Raw genomic sequence first — 24,333 nt, 5'->3', positions numbered from 1 at the left:
TTCTTAAATATTTAAATATATATGTTATTAATATATAAAGTGAATAATAGAAATTAAATTACACTAAAGGACAATGTCGCGTCATATTGCGTGAGCTCTCATGTCAGATGCATGCAATTGCATCAAGTTGCAATGTCTAATACATTGGTATATGATATTTTTAGGATCATTCTACATTTCTACTATTTTTTACACAACATGATAATTTATTTATAAATGAAACAAGTGAAAGATTACTTTATTAGATGTAGACAACTTTCTTCTTAATTTTAAACAAGCTTTTCACATTGTGAAAAAGGTGACAAAAATAGGGCAGTAGAGCAATGCCAAGACTCTAGATCATCCTGTTGACCGAAATATGTCGGGCCAATATATTTTTATGTAGTGTAGATGTAAAATACGTATATGAAGAACACAGCAAGATAGACAGATATTTTGGACAAATGAAGATTATAGCAACTTTTCTTTTTCATTTAAATTTACTCTAATTTGATTTGCCCTCATGATAAATTAATATTATTTAATTTATAAAATTTGCAGAATACGAGATGGATTACCAATTTCATCAGATCGTTATCAATTATCAATGCGAGGCAATATCGTTCAATTGACCTTGAAGCAATCGCGTAAAAATGACACGGGTTACTATTCTCTCGTAGCAACGAGACTTGGACAAGAAAACGATAAAGGAGCTTTAAAGAAATTTGATTTGAGCATCAGCGAACCAAGTTATGAAGAGGACGATCCTCCTGTTTTCTTGAGAAGATTGAGCGATCTCGCGGTAAAAGTCGGCACTCGAACTAGATTTCTTGTAGAAATTCGAAGTTCAACCACTTTGAAGGTATAATTTACTATAGAGATAATTTTACTTTATACTAACAGACAGAAGACGATTTATTTGTACGTGTTTATTAGAATATTAATTTAATTAAATAGTTTGTACATACATTAACAAGAAAAGAAAATTCTACTTGACAACTTACTCATGTCCATAACATCACATAAGATACGTCCCTGCTTAACATATAAATGGATGATACATAGTATTAAGTATTACGATCAACTGGAAAGTTGGAACCCTGATGGTGCTAGCAGTGACTTATTGTCAGACATGTCTCTTCCTTCTATCCTAGTATCAGATGAAACGAGAAAAGCGAACTAAGATGGACCGGGAGGTCCATGACCTGAACTCGCGACGAAAAACGAAAAGTAAAGGAAGCTGGTTACGCGTTCTTGTGCGTCGTATTAATACTATTATTACGCATGCCCGCATACTATGCCAAGGAATATATACTCCAACATTTCTTCGCATGCCTCTTCCGCTATACGTGCAAAAGCAATAGCCTAATATATTATAGCATACTGTGTATTACAAAACGTGTTTATACATTCGTATATGAGATATTACAATAAAGTAATAAGATTTTTTAAGCGACAGATTTTTTTTATATTACATTTAAATTAGATTCACTAATTTCAGATAATTTGGTATAAAGATGCTTCGCCTATTCACAATGGATCTAGATTCTCTCTCGTTCATGAAGGAAATTTTCATTGCGTTGATGTCGCTCCAGTTACAGTTGAGGACCAAGGATGCTGGACTTGCATGGCGGAGAATCGTAGTGGAAGATCCTCATGCACATCTACTCTCACCGTCATTGGTAATCGATCACTCACTCTATTTATTCGACATTTTTAACTTTGGTCGTTTTAAATAATTAATAATTAATAATTTTGATAAATCTGATAAATTTTTAGTTCCCAAGGCTTACAAAAAGCCAGAATTTGTTGAAGAACTCCGCGCGCTGCTCACTGAGACAGGTACCGTGTCGTTGGAATGCAAAGTAATCGGTGTGCCTACGCCAGTATTGAAATGGTTTAAAGACAACAAGGAAATCAAAGCTGGCGATGTTTTTGCTTTGACTGCTAATCCCGATGATCCAACATCTCTCGGTGTTTATACATGTGAGGCGATCAATTGCATGGGAACGGCCTATTCTTCCTCAAAAGTAAACGTTCACTATTACGATTGCGCAATAACAATTGTAACGATTCTCTTATATTTTCTATCATCAATTTCATTAAATGTAGACACGTTATTTTATCTCAGGTTCACGTAGTTGGAAGAGGAAGCCGAGAAGGTTCATTGAAACCGGCAGATGCTTTGGCACCATCCGGACTTCTTCCGATATTTAAGCAGATACTTCAAGATGAATGTTGTCGGATTGGAGACACTATAGTACTATCTTGTTATGGTAAATTAATAATAATTAATAATAATTCTTTCTGTTTTTATTAACATTTATCTCATGCCAATAAATGAAACATTATCAACAATGATAGTTCAAATACCACCCTGGCCGAAAACAATCGCCTGGTACAATAAAGAAGGCCGCATTGAGCCTAGCGAAAAGTATCATATAATGGAGGATGGCATAGGAGGATATTCAATTGAAATAAAACAAGTAGAAGCCATGGACGAGGGTGAATGGAAATGTGTCGTTACCAGCGAAGACAATATAAAACAATTTACGAGTTGCTATGTAGCAATGTCTAGTACGTATTATGATAATAAAAACTAATTTATAACAAAAAATATAATTATTCGATCAACATTTATCTTATTTTCTATAAAGTACCAAGAAACTACAGGAAACCCCGCTTTATGGAGAATCTGAAAGCAATCTTGACGGAAGAAGGTCTCGTTTCATTCGAATGTAAAGTTGTAGGTTTCCCAACGCCATTGCTGAGATGGTTTAAAGACGGTCAAGAACTTAAACCAGGAGACGTTTATCAATTAACCGGGACTAATTCATTAGGTATGTGTATCCGTTAAATTTATTATATATTATTTTTTTCCTAGTCTCTATTTAAGTTATAGATTTATTTAAAAATATTTAGGTTCTTATTGCTGTATCGCGAAAAATTGCATGGGCGAAGCTAAGAGTACCGCAGAATTAACCATCGAAGATATACAAAATCAATTAAACGAAGAAGAACGTTTCCAACTTTTGAGCACTAATCAACCACCAAAATTTATAAAAGGCCTCAGAAGTTGTGAAGCAAAAATAAACGAAAATTTTCGCTTTACAGTACAAGGTATTTCCTGTTTTTTTTTAATAAATAAATTGTTGAATAACTGTTATCTTATCTCATGCAGTTTTACATTACACTGATAAAGATACTTTTTTCTTTAGTAAGCATAGCACCGGAACCAACTCTTTCTTGGTACAGAGATGATGCAATAATGGACGAATCTGACAAATATCAGATAGCAAAAGAGAATCTTGGCAAATGCCATTTTGAAGTGCGAAATCTCGAATTTATTGATCAAGTGAATATTCATAACATATATAATATAATCATATTTGCTGTGATATAAAGCAATTAAAAGCGTTTTTTTTTTTCGCATTTCTTTAGGCCGAGTGGAAGTGCGTAGCGGCAAATGATTTTGGCCATAGTGTCACTTCTTGTTTTTTGAAATTAATTATTCCTAAGCATTACAAAAAACCAAAATTTCTCGAGAATCTACGCGCGATCTTATCAGAAGAAGGTGCTGTAAATTTAGAATGCAAAGTTATCGGCGTTCCGCAGCCAGTTTTAAAATGGTACAAAGACAATGTTGAACTCAAGCCTGGTGATATACATCGAATTATTTCCGGACAAGATGGTACTTGCTGTTTAGGAATATATACTTGTGAAGCTATCAATTGCATGGGAACAGTCAGTAGTTCCGCATCTTTACTAGGATTCGAAGGTAGCATTTACCTATTGCACATAATAATTTTTAATTATTATCACTTGATAATGATCCGTCTATATGAAAAGTATAAAAAGTTTTTCTTAACAATTCTGTTTTTATTTTACGTTGACATTCTAAGCGAGCTTTATATTTATTTATATGTAACTTTATTTAACTTTACAGATAAAAAAGATGCAAAAGAAATCCAGTCATCAAATGGTCATGAACTAGCGAGAAACTTGTCATTGTCAACGATACATGAAGAGCGAACATCTCAATTGTATGACACACCGCAAACGGATCATTCCGTTACTTTGGATGAGCGGGGCGAGGTATCTTTTAGCTTTGATGGCAAAGAAATGTCAGTCAGTCTGTACGAAACACCTGATCTTACTGAGGAAGAGGCACTACAAATTGTTGAAATGTACGCCGATCAGCTGTCTGAGCATGTTACAGGTAAAAAGATTAATTTTTGTTGATTCAGCAAAATATAATAGTATTAAATATACGCTAAAAAGCTACATCTTTTTGTATAGAACACAATGTGATTGAGTTACCACCAATGAGATTTGTCAAAGAAACATCTACGACCAGTAATTTGTTAATGGAAGCTGTAGTAATCGATGTATCTCCTGATTATTTTGTTAGCGCGGAAGACAATGATGATTTACGAACAGAAGCTGATTTCGAAGATGTCTCCATTATGGATGATATGACGCGTGCCCTTTCGCCTGAACGCGATTCCCGAAGTTCCTTAAAAAGATCAACTCGATATAATGCAGATGAAGACGAAAAAGTTCCTAATAGACCTCCTAGGAAAAAATCAATGAGTTTATCATTATCGAAAAGCGAAAAAAGCCAACGCATAGAATCTGAAAGCTTTCATAGCGCACAAAAAGACGAGCCACTATTGTCTCCGCTTTCATCTTTGAAGCAGGATGACAGCGATACTTTTGCAGACGCTTTATCCTCTGCACATCTCTCCATCACAGAAAGTCTTGCCCTGAAACAGATGACATTGGAACATGGAACAATAGATAACAATAGAAAACGCAGCTTGAGCGCAGGAAGATCAACCGGTTCCAGTCTAGACGATGGTATCGGTGGAGATTCCTCTTTCGATTCAATGATCGGTGTTCCTAAAAAAAAGCAACGAAAAAAGAAGCAACAGAAGGACAAAAATAATTCTGAAAAATATTCCGGCTCCGGTGATTATGAGCATGAGAGGAATGAATCGGAAGATAAAGTTGATATGAAGATAAAACATCAACTTACAGAACCGATTGAAAAAACAGAAATAGATAACAGAAATGGCACCGAAGCAGTAAAAGAATTATTTACTAAAGAAAAATTGTTAGATAATTTAAAAAATGTAAAGGAAATCAGCAGCCATATCTCAGAAGAGAATCAAGAATCGACACAAGATACTCTTTTTGAGTCAAGAATAGCTCTACACAACTCTTTGAAGCTTTTATGTGAAAAACTATTCGATACACCACAATTTTTAAATATTCATAAGCAGATTGATGACATATGTCAATTATTAAAAGATTCAAGAAGAGTAGGTGCGGACATTGAAACCTTGGCTAATCTGGAAATACCTCTGCGTGCATTGTTACAGGAAATTAATGAAATTACACCAACAGAACATATAGAAATCATTTGCGAGATTCTCGAACCATTTGTCGCTCAGTTGTCACATGTTATTGAAAATTTCGGATTATTATCTTTACAACCGACGCTTACAATTTTAAAAAAATTTCACAATCCCATTTGTAATATTACTAGAAAAACAAAGGAATTATCATCGTTAAAACTAATCTCCGATGTGTCTCAAAATATATCTGAAGAAATTACAGAGTCATTAATTAATATTCAATCAATATTTAATAGAATTTTAGATTGTATCGAACGTTCGAAACTTACGATGAATGGATCTAGCAGTCCACAACAAGTTGTGACAGCGTCAGGTCTTGTTGCATGTTTAACGGAATTGAGAGATTGCGTATCTCACACAGCACACTCTGCAATGACGTTGAAAGAGAATGAAACATTAAACAAATTAATGGAATTTAGGGAGCCCTTATTGGATCTTCAATTAATTTTATCACAGAAATGTACTTCTAGCGAACTTTCGATGATACAAGAAATAAATTTTGCCATTGTAAAATTAAAAAGTATTATTATCACCATATTGAAAAAATTTGAAGACCACGAAGTAATTTCTCAAACAGAATCAATTCTCAAAATATTAGAAGATACCGACAAACAAATATCAGAATTAGTGGAACAATTATCGGAGGCAGAAATCATTCAAAATATGTTAAAGAATCTAAACATTGATCAAAGTTTAAGCAATGTGCACTTTGCTCTATCATCCGTTTTAGAAAAGCAAGAAAGGTATATAACCTCGTGTCATTTAATTACAAGTATTGAGGCATTACGTCAGACAATCGGTTCTTCGGCTGTTGCAATCGCTAACTTAAAAAATCCAGTTGATAATGAAATAATTCAAGAAATTAACAAACTAAGTGAATCATTGTTAAATCTACAAAAAGATTTATTAACGGAAAAGCACGAACCACAAGAAGAACAAGTTCTTAATGATTTGATAAATCCCATCAGTATATTGAAAGAGATAGTTCACAGTGTAATTGAAAGTTCTTCGATCGAGTTAATAGTACCTATGTTGGAATTATTGGAAGATATAGAAAAGGATACAGTTCTTATAGCGAAAGAAATATCAAAGGAAAAATGTCAAGAAGAAAGTATTATACAATCTCAAAAAGAAAATAAAGAAGAAAGAAGTTATTCGAAATCTAATTTGGCTAGTCAAATAGATCGTTCTTTAGATCCTATTAAAAATTGGTTATCTGCTACATCTGAAGATAATGCAAAACAATATGAAGATGAAATGAAATCTACATTGAGCTCAACAATCCAAGAATTGAAAAGAAATCTGAGTCAAATTGTTATTCAAACATCATATTCTGAATCACCAAGTGATGATAGTTTGATAGATGCATTGATTGATCTTCGAGAACCGCTACTGAGGCTTAAAAACGCAATTTCTACATATCATGAACCAGAAGATCTTTTAATTTTAAAAAAATTGGATTATCCTATGAAATATCTTTTGCAAACTATCATGAATGTTCTGCGTGAACATGCGAAAGAAGAATCTCTACGGCCGATAATAGATATCATCGAACAAATTAAAAATCAAATATCGCTTTCAGTCAAAGATATTCTTCATCAGCAAGAATTTAAACAAAATACTAAAGCATTTAACGAAACAGAAGAAATAGAAGAAGAAACTATTACAGCTTCTCGAGAAACAATTCCGGGTACTCTTACAGAAGTTGCTTCAACGCCATTTGAAGCCGAATCTACTTCATTACTTACTGAGCAAGCTATAACAAAAAACAATTCTAGTGATGTCGTCTTACAAATCATAAAAAACGAAAAACAGGAAAGTGAAGAGAGTGCAAGCAAATTAATTATGATCTTGTCAGAAATTTTAGAAAAGCTACAATTGGAAATAACTAGTATATTAGACGATTTCGAAGAATCAACAACACAATCTACTACAATTCCCCAATCAAAATTAGCTAATTCCATCGAAGAGTTAAGAAGGACTATTTCCACAGTACGCGTAATGATTGTCTATGGTGAAAAAACTGATTTATTCGAAGAAAAACTTAATCACACAACTTTGATACTGACTAACTTAATACAGCCATTGACAAATATGCGAAATCTTCTTTCCAAACCGCACGAACACGATGTTTCAGAACTCATGATACTAAATCGGTTTACTCCGTTGTTGAATATAATAGAAAACAATGTGATAAGACAGATAAAAGATTTTATCAGTAAAGATGGAGATATAGAAAAGGAATTTGAGTTCCTTCTATGCGTGATAGAAGAAATAAAAATGGAAATTCCAATTGTAATTCAAAAAATATCGTTAAGACGAAAAATTTTGGAATATCTCTGGGACATCTCAAAACCATTGGAAAGTATTTTAGAACGTATGAGCGATCTAGAGAAAGCTACGGAAGAAACTCTTGAAACTGACGTAGCAAATATTTTAGGAAAACCTATCGCTGCTCTTTTAGAAGATATTAAAAGTACTATTCAAAAAGTAGACGTATTAGAACGACGAGAACCATTAATTCTTGAATTACGAAATCTTCTTGAACCCCTATTAGAATTTCATAGTTGTCTTTCAATGGTACAGAGCAGTCGAAGAAGTTTAGTTCCTGAAGCTTCTTTATTAGACGAGAGGAGAAGCGTTATTCTGCGAGCGATCGGTGGTTTGCATAAACAAGTTTGTTACAGTGTTGAAATAATTGCAAATATGGAAGAACCTTTCTTATTTAATGAATCCTTGATATTGCTCAATTCTGCTATTCTACAAGTACAAAAACAAATTGGAAAGACAGATTATTCACGCCGATCTAGTAATATCAATATTTCTCTTCAACATCGACTTACCGGCACATTAAATCGGTTAGATAACGCTATAATAACTTTAGAAGAACATGCCGATAAAAGTAAATATGGAATAGAGTCCAAGTGTTTGGAAGCATTACAAAAACAAATCTCTTTTGCACAAACGCAATTCAATCAAGTTGGTAGTAAATTAATTGATGAAGAAGCTATCGTAGAAGGCTTTCTTTATCCGACAAATCAACTTCTGTCGGCATTAAACGTTCTGAAAGAAAATGCGGAAAAAACGCCTTCAGCAATTTCGTATAACTTAATAGTTCAGCTTCAAGAACTAGCCGACTCTATTTCAGAATTAAGTTCTTCCCTATCGGCTCACAGAATAGGACTTGTTCAAGAAGGTGCTTCTGAAGGAGCACCGATCATAGAGACTTTTTCTGCCGTTATAGATGTTTTAGATCTCGTGAAAGAGTCTATTGGTATCATAGAAAAAATAGTTGAACAAAAAGTGATTATTACGAAAGTAGAAAGTGTCATTGATGAAGTTATTGAGGTATCACAAGAAGAAATTGAGAATGTAATGACGATCACGGAAATACCGTCATCTAAAGCAATAATTCAAGAAGTTAATGTTCAATCTGAAATTGAAAATACATCTATGACGGCACAAGTACCAGTTTTAGAAAATCTAGAAGCAATAATCTTCGTTGAACAATCAAAAGATGATCTAGCGGATATGAGAAAAAACAAAGAAGATCAGAAAGAAAATGAAAACCGAAAACATTTGACAAGTGATATAATAAAATTTAATTCTGCAATAAGTAATTTAATACAGCCGTTAAAAGAATTGATTGATTTTATGAAATCTGCTAAACAAGAATCTCTGATTTCAAAATCTGAAGAAAATAAGCGGAAAATACAAGAATTAACAGCCTTAATACAAATTCTTAACGATTTACAAGTTACAAATATTTTTATTAAAACAGTAATACCTTCCTTATCTATCAGTATATTATTAGATAGTAAATTCTCTCATATAGAAAATATTCTTATTGATTTCGAACGAGCTGTCAACACGGTCATTTTCTTAACTCATGAAGGAGTGAAACCAGAATTAATGGAGAACATTATGGCGTCTTTACCATTTATCTCTAAACCTTTAGATGCTCTTGAAAATGTATTAGCATCTATATGTCAAACAATCGATGAAGATAAATATATTGATAAAGATGAAGAACCATCTGCAATCCTGAAAATATTAATATCATGTATTAATGATACCATTAAATCTCTAAATGAAATACAAATATCAAAATATGTTAATATCGTTGATGAAAGAGAAACGGAAATAAAGGAAGAAGCAAAAATTATTGAAGAAACAACTGCGCGACCTCTGGAGGAACTCATAGAAGCTATAATGGAATCTCAGGAACAGATAAAATGTAACAAGACTTTACTTTTAGAATCTGATTTGCCTTCCACGGATATGATCGAGTTAAAAGCTATTGATAATTTAAAACCCGTCGAAGCAAAAGCAGATAAAATACTTACTGAAGAAATAGATGATTCAATAAAACAACGTGCAGTAGAGACGCCGCAGCAAGCATTAACATCTTTAGAGTCCAGTCAAATCGAAGAATTACTTCCTGAAAATATAAGGATGATAAAATCAATAGCAGTACCTTTAGAAAAAATTGAAGAACACAACTTTGCAACGATTGATCAACAAAAGTTAGAATTAACTCAAGTATCTGATAACAGTATAATTCAGAAAGAACAAATAGAAGATGAAACTTTAGAAGCGATTATCTCTTCTCTTCAAACTTTGTGTAAATCATTTAATGAAATTGGAGAAATGGGAATTTTAGAATCTTCCAATAAGAAAACAATTAAGTTTTCGGATTTGACGGAACAGTTACTAAATTTACAACTTACATTATCGTCTAAAGTTACCGAAGGTATTAAAAAAAATACGGTGACATTACTGAAATTATCTGTAAAAGTTTTGGAAGAATTACAAACGTCAATTGCTACAGTTCAAAAACAAATGGAACTTAATGCTGTAGCTGAAGCCAGTTCGAGTGAAACGTTTAAGTCATTTTTAGTACAAGCTATCATGGAACCATTAAAAGACTTGAGAATGTCAATTGCTTACATTCAATCTGATTCAACAATTATTCAATTTATCCAGCAAGAAGCAAAATTATCAAGTGTTAAACAGATCACGATTTTGCAAAATCTTGTTAAATCGATAGTACAATATGGAGAAAGATTTATATCTATTATTAATCAAATGAAAATGGAATCTGTGCCACCGTTAAAAATTATTAAACAAAAAGATCAAGAGCTGGATCCAAAAGTTTTACATAAGACTATTGATTCAATTCATATTTTACAAGAAACACTTTCTCAAATTGAAAACCTTAATATTTATAAAACTGGATTATTAGAGGAGCCGGAACAGAAAAAAGAGATCGCTCAGTTACGTACAGTGATTGATTCCTTAGAAAAATTGAAACAATTATTAATTATAGGTACGCAGGAAACTACAGTCATGAAGGAGGAAGAACTTGGTGAAAGTCAAAATTTATTGGCAAGTGCAAATTTAAAATTTGTGCTAGAAGAACTGAGAAACTCGATTATTTTAGTTCAGGAGCAACCAATCTTAAATGATGTTCCTATGTTAAAAACATTGAATGAAGCTCTAGAAAATCTGAAATTACCGTTAACAACAGTCAAAGAAATTGTTGATCATACTGAAACAAGTACTGAAACTGAGAAAATATCAACTGTACTATCGTTTGCAAACTCAGTAGAAGAAATAGTGAATCAACTGACTATAACTAAACAAGATATTGAAAAGCAAGCAATTACTGAAACTTCTTTACTGAAAATGATGACAATTCCAATTGCAGAGCTGCAAAGTGCAATATTAAAACTTGAAGATCAAGTATCCCAAACGTTGGAAACAAGAGAATCAACGAAAACTGTTACTTTAGAATGTATGATACAACCATTGCAAGAATTACAGCAATCATTCTTAACTGCATCTTATGAAGAAACCGTCCTTGCCTTGCAACAATTGTCAATCAAACCGATATTGGATAACTTGAATAAATCCGTGACAATAATTCTAGATCAATTAACAACACTCCAGGATGTACTTGTGGATATGAATACAGATGATTTAGTACCATTGAAGAACTTTGTTGGATCACTTAGTAATTTAAGAACGTCGATGGTAGTTCTGCAACAATTGAGTGCAATTGAAAACGCTGGTCAACAGATTGTAGAAATTGAGAATGCATCCGCGTTGCAAGCATTCGCGAAATCTATTGAAGAGTTCAAAAAATGTTGCTCCGTTGTTATTAAACGACCGAGAATTATCAAAACTTTTACAACAAATGTAGAATTAAAACAGACCAATAAAATAGACACACATCTTATTGAAAACATTATTGCACCTTTGCGATTATTACAGGAACAGATTCTAACTATTGAAGAAACTAAAATGCAAGAATCTGAGATTTTAAATGTTACGGAAATAAGGAAACCAGTTACTGTGTTAAGCAGTCTTGTCAGTCCCTTGCAACAACTTGAAAAATCTTTTGTCGCAACGGTACAAAAGGAGCATATTATTGAACACGATACACACCCCCTAATAACTGAATTATCTTTTGCAAGCCTAGAAAAATTTGCTCTACAACCTATTCTTGAGGAAGTACAAAAGTCTATTGTTATTGTACAAGAACACGTGGTATTAGAAGCAGGAAGTCAAATTACATCGAAAGTAGAAACTGACGCTTTATTGAAATCAATCGCGCAGCCTTTAGTGGATTTGAAAGCTTCTATCGCATCCATTCAACAAGTAACCGCAATTGCACCAGATTTTTTAAATGAACTTGAACAACAACAAAATATTTCGGCATTGAACACTTTTGCTAAAACTCTTCATAATCTGACGGAACGTATAGCAATGTGTAACTATCAGCAGATTATTATAGAACCTGCGGCAGACACTATTTCTGAAGATGTTTCGTCTTTAAATACATGGGCAGATGTAATCGATGAATCTTCTTCAAGAATTACGTGTCCAATGGTGATCGATCAAGGAACGATCGAATCCCCAGTTGAAATTGTAACGTCGATGATCGAAGATGAAACCTCTACATTGAAAACATTAGCAAAACCACTAACTGAACTACGAGAATGCCTAGCGTTAATTGTCGAAGAACAGAAAACAGTCCAGCCATATGATACAACGTGTTCTTTGTCGGAAAAAGAAAATATTTCATTGATGAAAACAATAATACAACCTCTATCGGAATTAAAACATGCAGCTGCAATAATTATTGAAGAACAAATGGCTATTGAACGTGCTAATGAACATTCATTTGCCATCGATGAAAAAAATGAATTTATTCTTCGTCCTTTAATGGAACCACTTGAAGAATTGCGTCATTCTATTGCTGTAATAGAGGATCATACACTGATTGAAACATCAACGGATCGACCGAAAAATGATGTCATATTGAATGCACTAGTTGAACCTCTATTTGATCTTCAACGTGCTATATCTGTTTTAGAAACACGAGTGATATCACCGGATGTTGAATTGATATCCGAAGATGCAAATAACTGGATTACGGAATGTTTAGCAACTCCTCTGCATGAAATAGAAAGATCAATTGCTGATATTCGACAATGCAGCATAATAGAACCTGAAACTATAATTGTGAAAGAGCAAAGAAATTTAATACCAGACTGGTCAATTATCGAAAAATTAGTAAAATTAATGAAAAGTATTAAATTCGCGATATCACGTATAGAAGGTGATTCTACCGAAATTGAAACTCTCAAGACGATGGAAATACCACTTATTAATGTACAAGAGAACTTAGTGATATTAAAAAATAAATTTAATTTAGGTACTATTGAAGACAAAGATAGTATTGATGCTTTTATCAAGTCTCTTTCCAATTTTGAGAAATGCATTTTATTTCTTAAGGAAGAAATTGTTGATAAAGCAGTGTCCAAACAATCAGATACAATAGAAATTGATACTATGATATCTGCCACTCTCATTACACCATTAACTGAATTAAAATATTCTATTGAGACTATAAAAACGTCGTCAAGGGTATGTTTAAATTATTTGGAAAGACCATTAGAATTAATGTTAAACGTGCTCGAAACAATTGTATCTATGCAACAAAATAAAAAGCTTTTAGAATTATCAATGAAAATAATAAATAATATTTCAGATATTAACAATTCAATTGAATCCATCGAAAACAAATTAAAGCAACAACAAGTGTCAATCGTTGAAATTTATATCGAATATGAAGCACTTGAAATGTTGACAAAATCTTTAGAGAATATTAAACAATGTATTATACAAATACAAGAAAAACCAAATACTTCTAATTTAATGATTAATGCTCTTCAGAGATTAGAAAAATCTATAGCTGTAATGCGAGAACAGTCAGCTGATAAACCATTGGTGGAACCGCAACATATAAACTTTGGTGGTCTTTCGAAAAGTTTGATATCATGTCTACTTGAATTACAAGAATCAATAGAAGCAACAAAAACGTTATGGTGCGAAGAAACAATAATAGATGGATTAATGATTCTTGAGAAACCAATTTGTAAACTGCTAACTGCGATAAATGTTATATCTGATCAGTTTTTGCAAGAAACGATTTCATTAATAGATAAATACAAAATGGCTTTTCAAAAGAAATCCATAAACGAAAAAAATAAAACATCTGAAATTGAAATAGCTATCAAAAAAGACAATAAAATTAAAAAAGAAACAATGAAAGAAGAAATAGAAGAAATTAAGTTGATAAAAGATATAGACTCTGCAATAACCAATGATATGAAAGATAAAAAAGACACGAAGAAACCAGAAAAAATAGAACAGAAGAAAGAAACAGATGAAAAATTAACGAAGTTAATACATAAAGAAAAAGTTAATCAAATAGAAAATAAAAATGAGAAACAAGAGGAAGAGAACTTAATTCAAACAATACAAAAAGTAAATGAAGGACAGGAAAGCAAGAAAATTGAATTAAAGAAAGAAACAGAGCAAAGGGAAAAAAGTATAAAAGATAAAAAGCTAAAGCAAGAATGCAAAAAAGTAGAAAAAACTGACGACTTTAAAAGTCATAAAGAAACTGAAAAAATGAAAGAAATTAAAAATCAGCAAGAAGAGATAAGTACAGCCGAAAATGTGAAAAACGAAATAGAGGAATGTGAAAAATTTATAAATGCTGAAGAAATAAGAGAAAGAAAAAGTGAACAAAGAAACAAAGAAAAGATAGAAAAAGAGGAAGCAGAAAACGAACGAAAGGAGCAAGAAATTGTACAAGAGACAAAAAATGCAGATGAATATACGAAAACTGAAGCAGATCATAGTATTAAAGAAAAAATAGAAAATAAAATAACAAAAGAATCTAAAAATGTAGAAAGGAAAGTAGACCAAGAATCGAAAGAAAAAGAAGTAGGCAAAATTGAAAAAAGGGAACAACAGAAAAATATTGAAAAATTAAAACCGATCGAACATGCGGGAAAGGATAAAACTAAAGAAAAAGAAGAAAAAAATCGAGAAAAAGGAAAAGAAATTGATAAAGCGCAACAAAAGAAACAGGAATCTGTAAAAATAGAAGAAGTTGAAATAAAACAAAAAGAAAAAAATGAGTATGACAACGGAATAGAAATCAAAGAAATAAAGAAAAATATAGAGCAAAAAGAAGAAGAATTGAAAAAGGAGGAAGATTTTAAAGATGTAAAACATACTATACAAAATGACGATGTTCAGAAAAAAGAAGAAAACGCTAATCTAAAAAAAGAAAAAGAGCAAAAGGAAGAAAAGAAAAGAAAAAATTAAATTCAAACAACAGGAAATAAAAGAAAAAGTAAAAGAGGAAGAAAAGATTAAAAATGAAAAGATTGAAGAAATGAAAAAGGAAAAGGAAAAATTCAATGCAAAGAAAGAATTTGCACAAGAAAAAATAAAAGAAGAAAAACGTGAACATCCAGAACATCAAAATGTATCGGAAAATATAAAAGAAGCAGAACAAGAAGAACAATCAGAACACCAAAATGTATCGGAAAATATAAAAGAAGCAGAACAAGAAGAACAGAAAAAAGAAGAGATAGTAGAAAAGATAAAAGAAGAAAACGACAAAACAAGAGATCAGAAGATTGAAGAGTTCGAAAAGAAAAAGAAAAGTTAAAAGACCAAGAACAGAAGAAAAAAGAGATAACAGAAATAATAAAAGAAGAAGGAATCGAAAAAAACGAAGGTCTACAGATTGAAGAATTGGGAAAGAAAGAAAAAAAGATCAAGAAATCAAAACAAAAGGAACAAATGGAAGAAATAAAAAAAGAAGCAAAAGAGTTAAACGAGAAGATGACAGTAAAGGAAGAAGAAAATAAAGAAGTAAAAAATGAAAAAGCTGAAAAGTTAAAAGAGAAAAAAGATGATGTTAGTAAAAAAGGAGAAATAATAAAACAAGAAGTAGAAGGGAAAAAGGATGAAGTAAAAATATCGAGAAAAGGGGATGAAAAACAATCAAAAAAAGAAATAACCAAGCTTGAAGAAATAAAAATAGCACAAGATGAACAAGTAAATGCTAAGAAAAATGTAGAAAATGATAAGAATCTAGCCGCACAGAAAAGAGATAAAATAGAAAGTAAAGAAATAAAAAGGATAATAGAAGAATCAATAGAAAAAAAGAAAGATGAAATTGTTGAGACAGAAAAAATAATACAGCAAACACAACATAAATATACAAATGATATAAAGAAAGAAAATGATACAAACAAATTTGGAAGAAAATATAAAGAAATAATTGAAGATCAAGAACAAAATCAAATAATACAAATAAAACAAAATCAGAAAGAAAAAGTAAATAACGATGAATTCATCCAAGAATTAAGAAAAGATAAAAATTTATGTTTGCAAATGGACGAGGATAAAAAAGGACAAAACAATGAGAAAATACTTCGAAAACAATATGAAAAGAGCAAATCGGAGGAGAGATTGAAAAAGGAAGAGGAATGGAAACAGAAAAAATCGCAAAGCAATGAAAATTGGTTATATATGAGAGAAGAACGCGTTAATAGAAGTGGTGAATGCAGAATACAGAAAGAAGAAAACGGTTATCAGGAGAGAGACATTGACAAAAAGTTACATCGAATGGAAAAAGAAATTAGGAGAGATGAGACTGCTAGATTATTATGGGAAGAAGAACGAAGATTACGAAAAAAACAAGAAGAAGAGAGATTTAGAAATAGACAGAGAAAAAAAGAGCAAATAAAAGAAAATGAATGGTCTAGAAAACGCGAAAATGAATCTGATCGTTTTCTTAGAAATATGTTAGAAGACACATACAATCCAGATAAATCGACGTCAATGTTTTTCAATATTGACTATTCTCGACAACATATTTTTCGATTTAATTCTGACATCCCAACGCTTTCGAGTACTTCCAGATCATACAGTTGGAGAGATTCTTTAACATCACTAAGTAGGAAAAGATTCGACAACTATTGGGATTATAAATTACATAGTCCTTCCACGGATAAATATTATTTCGATACAAGATCTTTGTATAGAAGGCGCAGAAAAAGAGAAAATCGCATGATTCGCGTGAGATCGATCAATCTGCTGAAATATGAAGATTATTATTCAACTGAGGGTAGCGATGCCACTATTGTACCTAGTACGTGCATGCAATCTCTCCGATGTACAAAAGCGAATACTATCTCACGTATCGATTTCAATACTTGTATGTCTGAACCGTCTAGCTTCATTGACCTTTATGAAAATGAGGTAATTATTTAATATTAAACTATCGTTTTTTTACAATTTAAACAAAAAAGAATCTTAAAATTTAAAACTTAAAATTTAACATTACAGAATCTTCAGTGGGCTAAACCAAAGAAACCATCGTTTTGTACAAGATTGACAAACAGAATCGTAGAAGTTGGTATGAGAATAAGGCTGACCTGCACCGTTCTTGGTAATCCAGAACCACGCATCTATTGGACTAAAGACGATCAAAAGCTAAATGTATCTGACAATCGTTATAAAATGCGATTCGAAAACGGTATGGCTTATTTGGAATTACAGGATGCGCTTCCTGAAGATGCTGGAATATACACATGCGTAGCTCAAAATACACATGGCACTTCGACTACCGAATCTATCTTAAAAGTTTACTCCGATCACAAACCTATACATTCACCTCCAATTTTTGTAAAATCAATTAAAGGTATATGTACAAGTATACATGTTTTAACGTGTATTAATTTATACAAGTTTTTTGAAGGATAAACTTTTTCTTATAGATACTTATCGATATTCTGATCGTAAACTGATCCTGGAATGTTGTGTACGAGCACATCCAGTTCCTATGATTTCCTGGCTAAAAGACGGAATGATTCTTCAAAGTGAACGTTACAAACAGAGCTGTCTCGATAATCATGTTTATCGATTGGAAATAACAAATCCTGATGTCACTGATAATGGACAATATACATGTCGCGCAACAAACGAGTTACATACTGAAGAAATATCCCATACTGTTAATATTGAAGGTAATTGAAATATTATTAGTTATTATCAATGCCTTTCAATATTATATAATAACGTAATTTTAGATTGGCAATCCATAAACAATTCACGATTAAGCGACGAAATTAAATCGAAATTCACACGAAGACCACGGTTCTCCAACTTATCAAAGGATTATAACGTGCCCACTGATGGATCTATCAGTCGTGAAGTAAAACTCAAAGGTAAAACGCTCATCAAAAGAATAAATTAAACATCAAATTATGAAGTTCTTCTTAATCTGTTGTAGATATACTATCTCCGGAAGTGAAGTGGCTATGCGGTCGAAAGGAGCCAATTACGATACCAAAAGCAAGAACTTTTGTAGAACGTGGACTTTATACCTTAATTGCGCCTGACGTGACAGAGCCAGAAAAGGACACATACGTTTGTAGAGCAATTAACGCTTATGGACAAATGGATACAAGCGCGACAGTGGATGTAATATCATCGAACGTTGGAGAGCACGGGGGAAAACCTGCGATATTCGTCTCGAGACCTTCCAAGAAATCGATCGATGTAATCGTTGGCGAAGACATTAGTATATCCTTCCGAGTTAGCGGTATACCTAAGCCTCGAAGTAAGACTTCGATAAAGCACTCTCTCTTAGTTTCTCATATTCTCTCAAATTAACCATATTTATCGATATTCGCTTCAGAATTTTCTTGACTGATATTCATGGGTCCAGTGTACTTTAAATCAATATACTTTAAATCAATCTTTGCTTGTTTATATTATATTTATTAAACCTCAGTTCTTTTCTTTTTTTATTCTTCGCTTACCTTTTCTTTCACTATTTTAGTAATATGGCTGAAGGGATTAACAGACATTACGGATGGATCGAGATCGTACAAGGAAAGTATTGATGATTACGTCAGATTAACATTAAAAAGAGTTATACCTTCTGATGAAGGTACTTATTGCATTTTAATTAAAAATAGATATGGCTGTGACAGAAGTTTCTTCTCAATCAAGGTGAGAATCTTTATAAATTTAATGGAACTTTAAAATGGAACATATAATTAATACCTTATTCAAATAGATAAAGCAACGTGCTAGATCATTGACTCCATTATCAGATTGGAATTCTGTTACTGAACGTGATATAGAAGAATACAACAATGACATGTCCTACGTGAGAAGTAAGTGGCTTTGCAATTATTTTTATCTTACACACACACACACACGCGCGCGCGCGCGCGCGCGTGTGTGTGTATGTGTGTATTATATTAGCTAAGGGAAAATGCGAGAAAAATAGTGAGATTTTGTAGTGTATATTACATGAATAAAATAGATATGTAGTAATAAATTTCACTAAGATGTCATGATATTGTAGAATATATTAAAATTAGAATGACAATCTATACCAACATCATATGCTTGGCTTAAATTTTAATGGCTAAACGCCAGTTGACGCCTGGATTAAATGATCACGCAAACTGATATCAATATTTCATTTGACTATTCATCGAATTAATATGCTGATCAAAGATTTTTTAAATGTATATAAATCTGTAATCTTTAAAATAAATGAGTCGATATCTTGCAATGTAAGTAAGCTGATATCCTTAAATAAATTCAGAATTAGCACATTCTCTTGTCTTGTAACATAAAATAAATACGACAAGAAAATATTCAAGTTTCCTTCATTCGAGGAACATTTTGAGACGGGTTATTTTAGTTTACCTTCTTACTCATCTCCCATCAGCATCTCACGAATTCTACAAATTCAAAATTCAGTCATCATCCGAACGCGTATCACTTTGTACACTCTATAAAACTTTCAATTTTATCGCGATATATTGTGCTGAGAAGAAGTATATCGCAATGTGAAGAATTATTTATTTGTTTCATCAATATTTTGATAAATTGCTGCAAAATTTATCATTACTCTTCTAATATTTTTATAACATAATAATAATATGTTAAATATGTTTCTTTTTTTCATTTTCTTTGTAATATTAAAATTTTTTTCTTTAATATCGCGTTTGATTTGCAAGCATTAATAAATATGTATATATCGCTAAAATAAATACAATAAAATAAAAATGATGCCATATCATGGAATGACTAACAATGTCGAAAACGAAAATATCACTATTTCGCGCTTAAGACGTTCATGGACTAAGAATTGTTTAATCATTGACTTTTTGGAATATTTGTATGGACATCGAGGTTAGCCAATAGATGAAAGTTATTCCTATAATATACAAATTTTCATTTAAAAAAATTTTTATAAGTTTAACAATAGCAATTAAGTATATAAATAATTCTATATTTATGTATCTTATAATTTTCAGATGTGCCCGGTCCGATCAGTAGCGAACCAGTTGTTATTGATGGTGGAAAAAACTGGCTCTCGTTGAGTTGGGGTAAAGCAGAAAGAAGAGGACCTGCACCAGTGGTCGCTTATAAAGTCGAAGCTTGGCTGTTAGGAGGTGACGGAGGGGCACGATGGGCAGAGGTGAGACAAAAAGAAATTATATTTTTAACTTAACAATATATTTTTTAATTTGTTTTTTTCATAATTTGTTTTTTTCAAATGTAATTTAATCTTGTCAGTTGGGAATTACGCCAATCAACGCATTCGACGCATTCAATTTGCGATCAGGTGGAGAATACAAATTTCGCGTAACACCGCGAAATCGTTACGGATGGGGCGAACCAGTTACGATGAAGAATTCAGTGTTGGTTATCGAAAGTACCGATCTTCCAGAATTCACAAAAATTTTACCGGGTCAATTAAAAACTCTCGAAGGAACATCAGTAAAATTGGAATGTGAGGCAAGTTTATATATCTATAAACGTATAGTATTTTACTATATTTTTAACTAATGTCCTTTATTTTATATATATATATATACAGTATCACATCTTATTTTATATGATAATTTTAATATTCCTTAGATTCGCGGTGATTCCAAAATGGAAATACGATGGTATCGCGAAACAACAGAAATTAATCCGTACAATGATACCAGATTTGCGATATGTTATGATGGTACTAAATGTTCTTTAGCAATTGCAAATGTTAAAGAGGATGATTCTGGAAGATACGTTTGCGAGGCGAACAATAGAATCGGTAAAGTGTCATCGTTCGCTAGAATTCTCGTTGTTACCGATCCAAGAATTATTGAGGCTGATGCTAAACTTAAAACGAGGTAAAACAAGGTATTATCTTAATACAACAAACCTTATAATAACATGATAATTCTATTAAAGTTTGAGCATCGAATCGGAAGATAGACCACCGCAATTCACCATGAGAATACGGGACAGGCGAGTGCAAACAACTTATCCGGTAAGGCTTACTTGTCAAGTTATCGGACATCCCGTTCCAGAAATTGTTTGGTATAAAGACGGAACGGAAATCTCTCAAGATGGTAATTAATTCATTGTCTGACATGAAATTTGACTATATTGACGTTTCGCTAAATGTTCCTTTCTTTAGACCGTCACATCTTTTGGAATGATGACTCAAATTTTCATACTCTGGAAATAATTCAGTCTGCTCTTGAGGATTCTGGATGTTACATGGTGACAGCGAGGAATATAAACGGCTCAGTTTCTTGTCGATGTATCCTCGTGGTAGACAAAGGAATTCGGGCCTACATCGCACCGGAATTTCTTCGTGATCTCAACGTAGCTTATACGATTCATTCAGGCGGGGAACTACGAATGTCGGCGCAACTTGAAGCTTATCCGTGTGTTGGTGTCGTCTGGTGAGCGATGATTGCAATTAACGATACTTACATTTATGATAACATGATTCAGAATAAATATTTTTTTTTATTTTATGATTGCATTTGTAGGCATCGCGATGGTATTCGCTTACGACCCAATAGAAGAGCGGTAATGACATTAAGCCACGACGGTACCGTCCAATTCTCTTTAGCTAATGTTACTACGCGAGATGCAGGAGTTTACAGTTGTACCGCAACAAATGTAGTCGGTCAAGCAGAAACATTCACCAGGGTAGCTGTCACGGCCGCGATTCAGGATCAATCGTTCATTAACGAATCAGTTAATATTACAAGTCCAGATATACCGTAAGTTCAATCATTATGATTTATTTTGGCGTTCAATCATTATAATTTATCTTATCAACATAAAGTTGTAAATGAAATTGTTCTACTTTTAGATATTCAAAGGAACCTCTTTTTGTTACGAAACCTTTATCAACTGAAGCAATCGAGGGAGATACGGTTATCATTCTTTGTGAAGTGGTCGGAGATCCTAAACCGGAAGTAATATGGCTGCGCGATTTTCTCAAGGTAAACTATTACAAATATTTTCCTAGTTTTCCAACTTATTTCATTTACGAGACTCTGCTTCTTTTCAAATATTCAATGTGATGATGTGATAATAACTAGAGGGGCATAAAATTTTAAAAAATGGAGAAAACTGATCTTATAAGAAACTTTTAATATGTATTTAGATTAATTAAAAATTAACCCAATCTTGATATCTTAATTAAAAATTATAGACAATTATAAAAAAATAAACAATGAGCAAATGGTGAAATGACATATGTGTCTAATGCTAACTTGATCTGTGTGTGACTTGTTTTATGGGTCAAGGTGACTGCGAAAAAATGACTACAAATCAGAGCGTAACAGAGAACATATTGCAGCCATAAGTAGGCAAGACATTATATACGTCGAAGGAAATGGCATTGACATTGAATAGTTTCTTATATGGTAACACAGTACGTCATATTACATTTTTTAATACAAACAAAGGAATAAAATTTAATATACATATACCGCATTTAGAAAAAAATTTATTATACATATATTGTCATAATGATATATGAATCCAAGATAGGAAACAAAACGTGCACTGACTAAAAAGAAAACATGCATATCCGTAAATTACGCACAGAATAGTATTCCCAGTATATATCCCCACTTGTCGTCAAGACCAACTCGGCCTTCTTTCGCCGATGAATCGGTACGGTAATACGAGCACCAAACAGTCATCGTGTAACTTTAGCAAACGAATAGCCGCTTCAATTTTTGATCGCTATAAGTATGACACCATCGTTCTGTGCAAAACGTGAATATTTCGATTTAATTTATGAAACACATACTCTTAATCTGTTTTTATCAAATTCACAATTTTTAGCAATCAATAGACAAGTTTTTATTTAATTATTCTATATACCAAGAAAATTCTATTATACCAAGAAAATTAGATTTAATTCAATGTGAAATACGATAGTGTAAGTATGATATCAAATTATTAATTTAAATAACACAATTTTTAATAATTTTAAATTAAAAGAAAAATAAACAACTTTTTTAATGTGGGGCGTTAAGTTCAAATCTGTCGCCAGAAAAATTTCATTAAGTCAAATTTTTTTAAATATACCATGTTAATTTTAAGATATAGCACGTTTTTTTAAACATGTCAATTTTTAAAGTATAGTATTCTCTTTAAAACTTTTAGAATGAATCTAATATTTTAAAAAATGAAAAATCGCATTTTTAAAGATTAAAAATTAAACCACGTTTTTTTCAAAATTGGCTCAAAATGAGATTTGAGACAGAGTGAGATTTCAGAATTTAGAGAATTCCTCTCCAAATAATTCGGATGCAATAAATGATGAACAAGGTAAATATTTCCATCAAAAGTGTTGGAACGACTAAAATTGAACGTGTTGCTAAACGATCATAAATTTAACGATTGATAAATTTTAATACATGAAATCAATTTCAATAAAACTTTATTATATAACATTAAAAAGAAAAATATTTTCTCATATCTCGATAATTGGACTTAAAGAAAATATTTTAATAACAGATTCAGACTCAACATCGAAAATTATCCTAGAAACAGTCTCCATATTCTTGCATAAAACTTTGCGAATTAGTGTAATTATTTATAATTAGAGCTAAAAGAAAAAATCAAAATCTTAAATTAAGCTAATTTTTTTTTTATTTACGCATACGCAATGTTGTATATCGCCAGATATGATTGCAAATATAATATATATTCAATAAATAATGTACGATTTTAAACATAGTTTTAACTCACAAAATTTATTATAAATATAATTTAATTTGAAATTAAAGGTTTAATTTTATTCTATATTCCGTTTTATTGTATGCAATTATATTGTATATATAAATGATTCTCTTCTATAAATAATATTATGTATATACTATATAAGAAAGGCCAAAAACCCTTTAGACTAGAGAAGAATTTATAACATCTATTTTTTGTAATCGAAAAATATCCTCCGCATAAATTTTAGCGCAGGCGAACTCTAATGTGACAGGTGTAAGATATGACTAGAATTCAAGAATTAAAGATCGTATAGCCTTCTCATATATCTGAACATTGTTAAAATATATTAAATCATTAAAATGAAAATATATAACGAGGAACAAGAATATACGTTGATACTCATATGTATAGTATATTTAATCAGAACATCTGTTCAACTTTCGCTCCCTATATGGACTAGAACCATGACGAAGACATATTTCTTTCTCTCTCTCTCTCT

At 31.8% G+C, this 24,333-nt stretch overlaps 1 protein-coding gene across 1 annotated transcript in view; it reads left to right on the top strand.

Annotated features, from left to right (window-relative positions):
* The window catches only part of LOC105624881, a 35,923-nt gene that overhangs the window by 3,500 nt on the left and 8,090 nt on the right, over positions 1-24,333 (top strand). The window contains exons 3-34 of the mRNA XM_012206232.1: positions 541-841; positions 1,481-1,661; positions 1,759-2,009; positions 2,111-2,255; positions 2,344-2,556; positions 2,637-2,819; positions 2,902-3,099; positions 3,198-3,334; positions 3,421-3,757; positions 3,926-4,198; positions 4,279-5,066; positions 5,121-5,859; positions 5,953-7,648; positions 7,718-8,985; positions 9,235-13,334; positions 13,644-13,737; positions 15,242-15,433; positions 15,508-15,644; positions 16,104-17,039; positions 17,127-17,481; positions 17,558-17,806; positions 17,870-18,007; positions 18,073-18,402; positions 18,625-18,797; positions 18,865-18,964; positions 20,123-20,286; positions 20,385-20,606; positions 20,730-20,983; positions 21,045-21,205; positions 21,274-21,544; positions 21,635-21,871; positions 21,964-22,096. Coding sequence (XP_012061622.1) covers positions 541-841; positions 1,481-1,661; positions 1,759-2,009; positions 2,111-2,255; positions 2,344-2,556; positions 2,637-2,819; positions 2,902-3,099; positions 3,198-3,334; positions 3,421-3,757; positions 3,926-4,198; positions 4,279-5,066; positions 5,121-5,859; positions 5,953-7,648; positions 7,718-8,985; positions 9,235-13,334; positions 13,644-13,737; positions 15,242-15,433; positions 15,508-15,644; positions 16,104-17,039; positions 17,127-17,481; positions 17,558-17,806; positions 17,870-18,007; positions 18,073-18,402; positions 18,625-18,797; positions 18,865-18,964; positions 20,123-20,286; positions 20,385-20,606; positions 20,730-20,983; positions 21,045-21,205; positions 21,274-21,544; positions 21,635-21,871; positions 21,964-22,096 — 14,956 coding nt within the window. The remainder of the gene's footprint in view (positions 1-540; positions 842-1,480; positions 1,662-1,758; positions 2,010-2,110; positions 2,256-2,343; positions 2,557-2,636; positions 2,820-2,901; positions 3,100-3,197; positions 3,335-3,420; positions 3,758-3,925; positions 4,199-4,278; positions 5,067-5,120; positions 5,860-5,952; positions 7,649-7,717; positions 8,986-9,234; positions 13,335-13,643; positions 13,738-15,241; positions 15,434-15,507; positions 15,645-16,103; positions 17,040-17,126; positions 17,482-17,557; positions 17,807-17,869; positions 18,008-18,072; positions 18,403-18,624; positions 18,798-18,864; positions 18,965-20,122; positions 20,287-20,384; positions 20,607-20,729; positions 20,984-21,044; positions 21,206-21,273; positions 21,545-21,634; positions 21,872-21,963; positions 22,097-24,333) is intronic.

The sequence above is a fragment of the Atta cephalotes genome, assembly GCF_000143395.1.
Source record: "Atta cephalotes unplaced genomic scaffold scaffold00092, whole genome shotgun sequence".
In the NCBI taxonomy this organism is placed as follows: Eukaryota; Metazoa; Arthropoda; class Insecta; order Hymenoptera; family Formicidae; genus Atta; species Atta cephalotes.
Note: the sequence above shows the minus strand (reverse complement) of the source record. Positions and strands in the feature narration are given on the sequence as shown.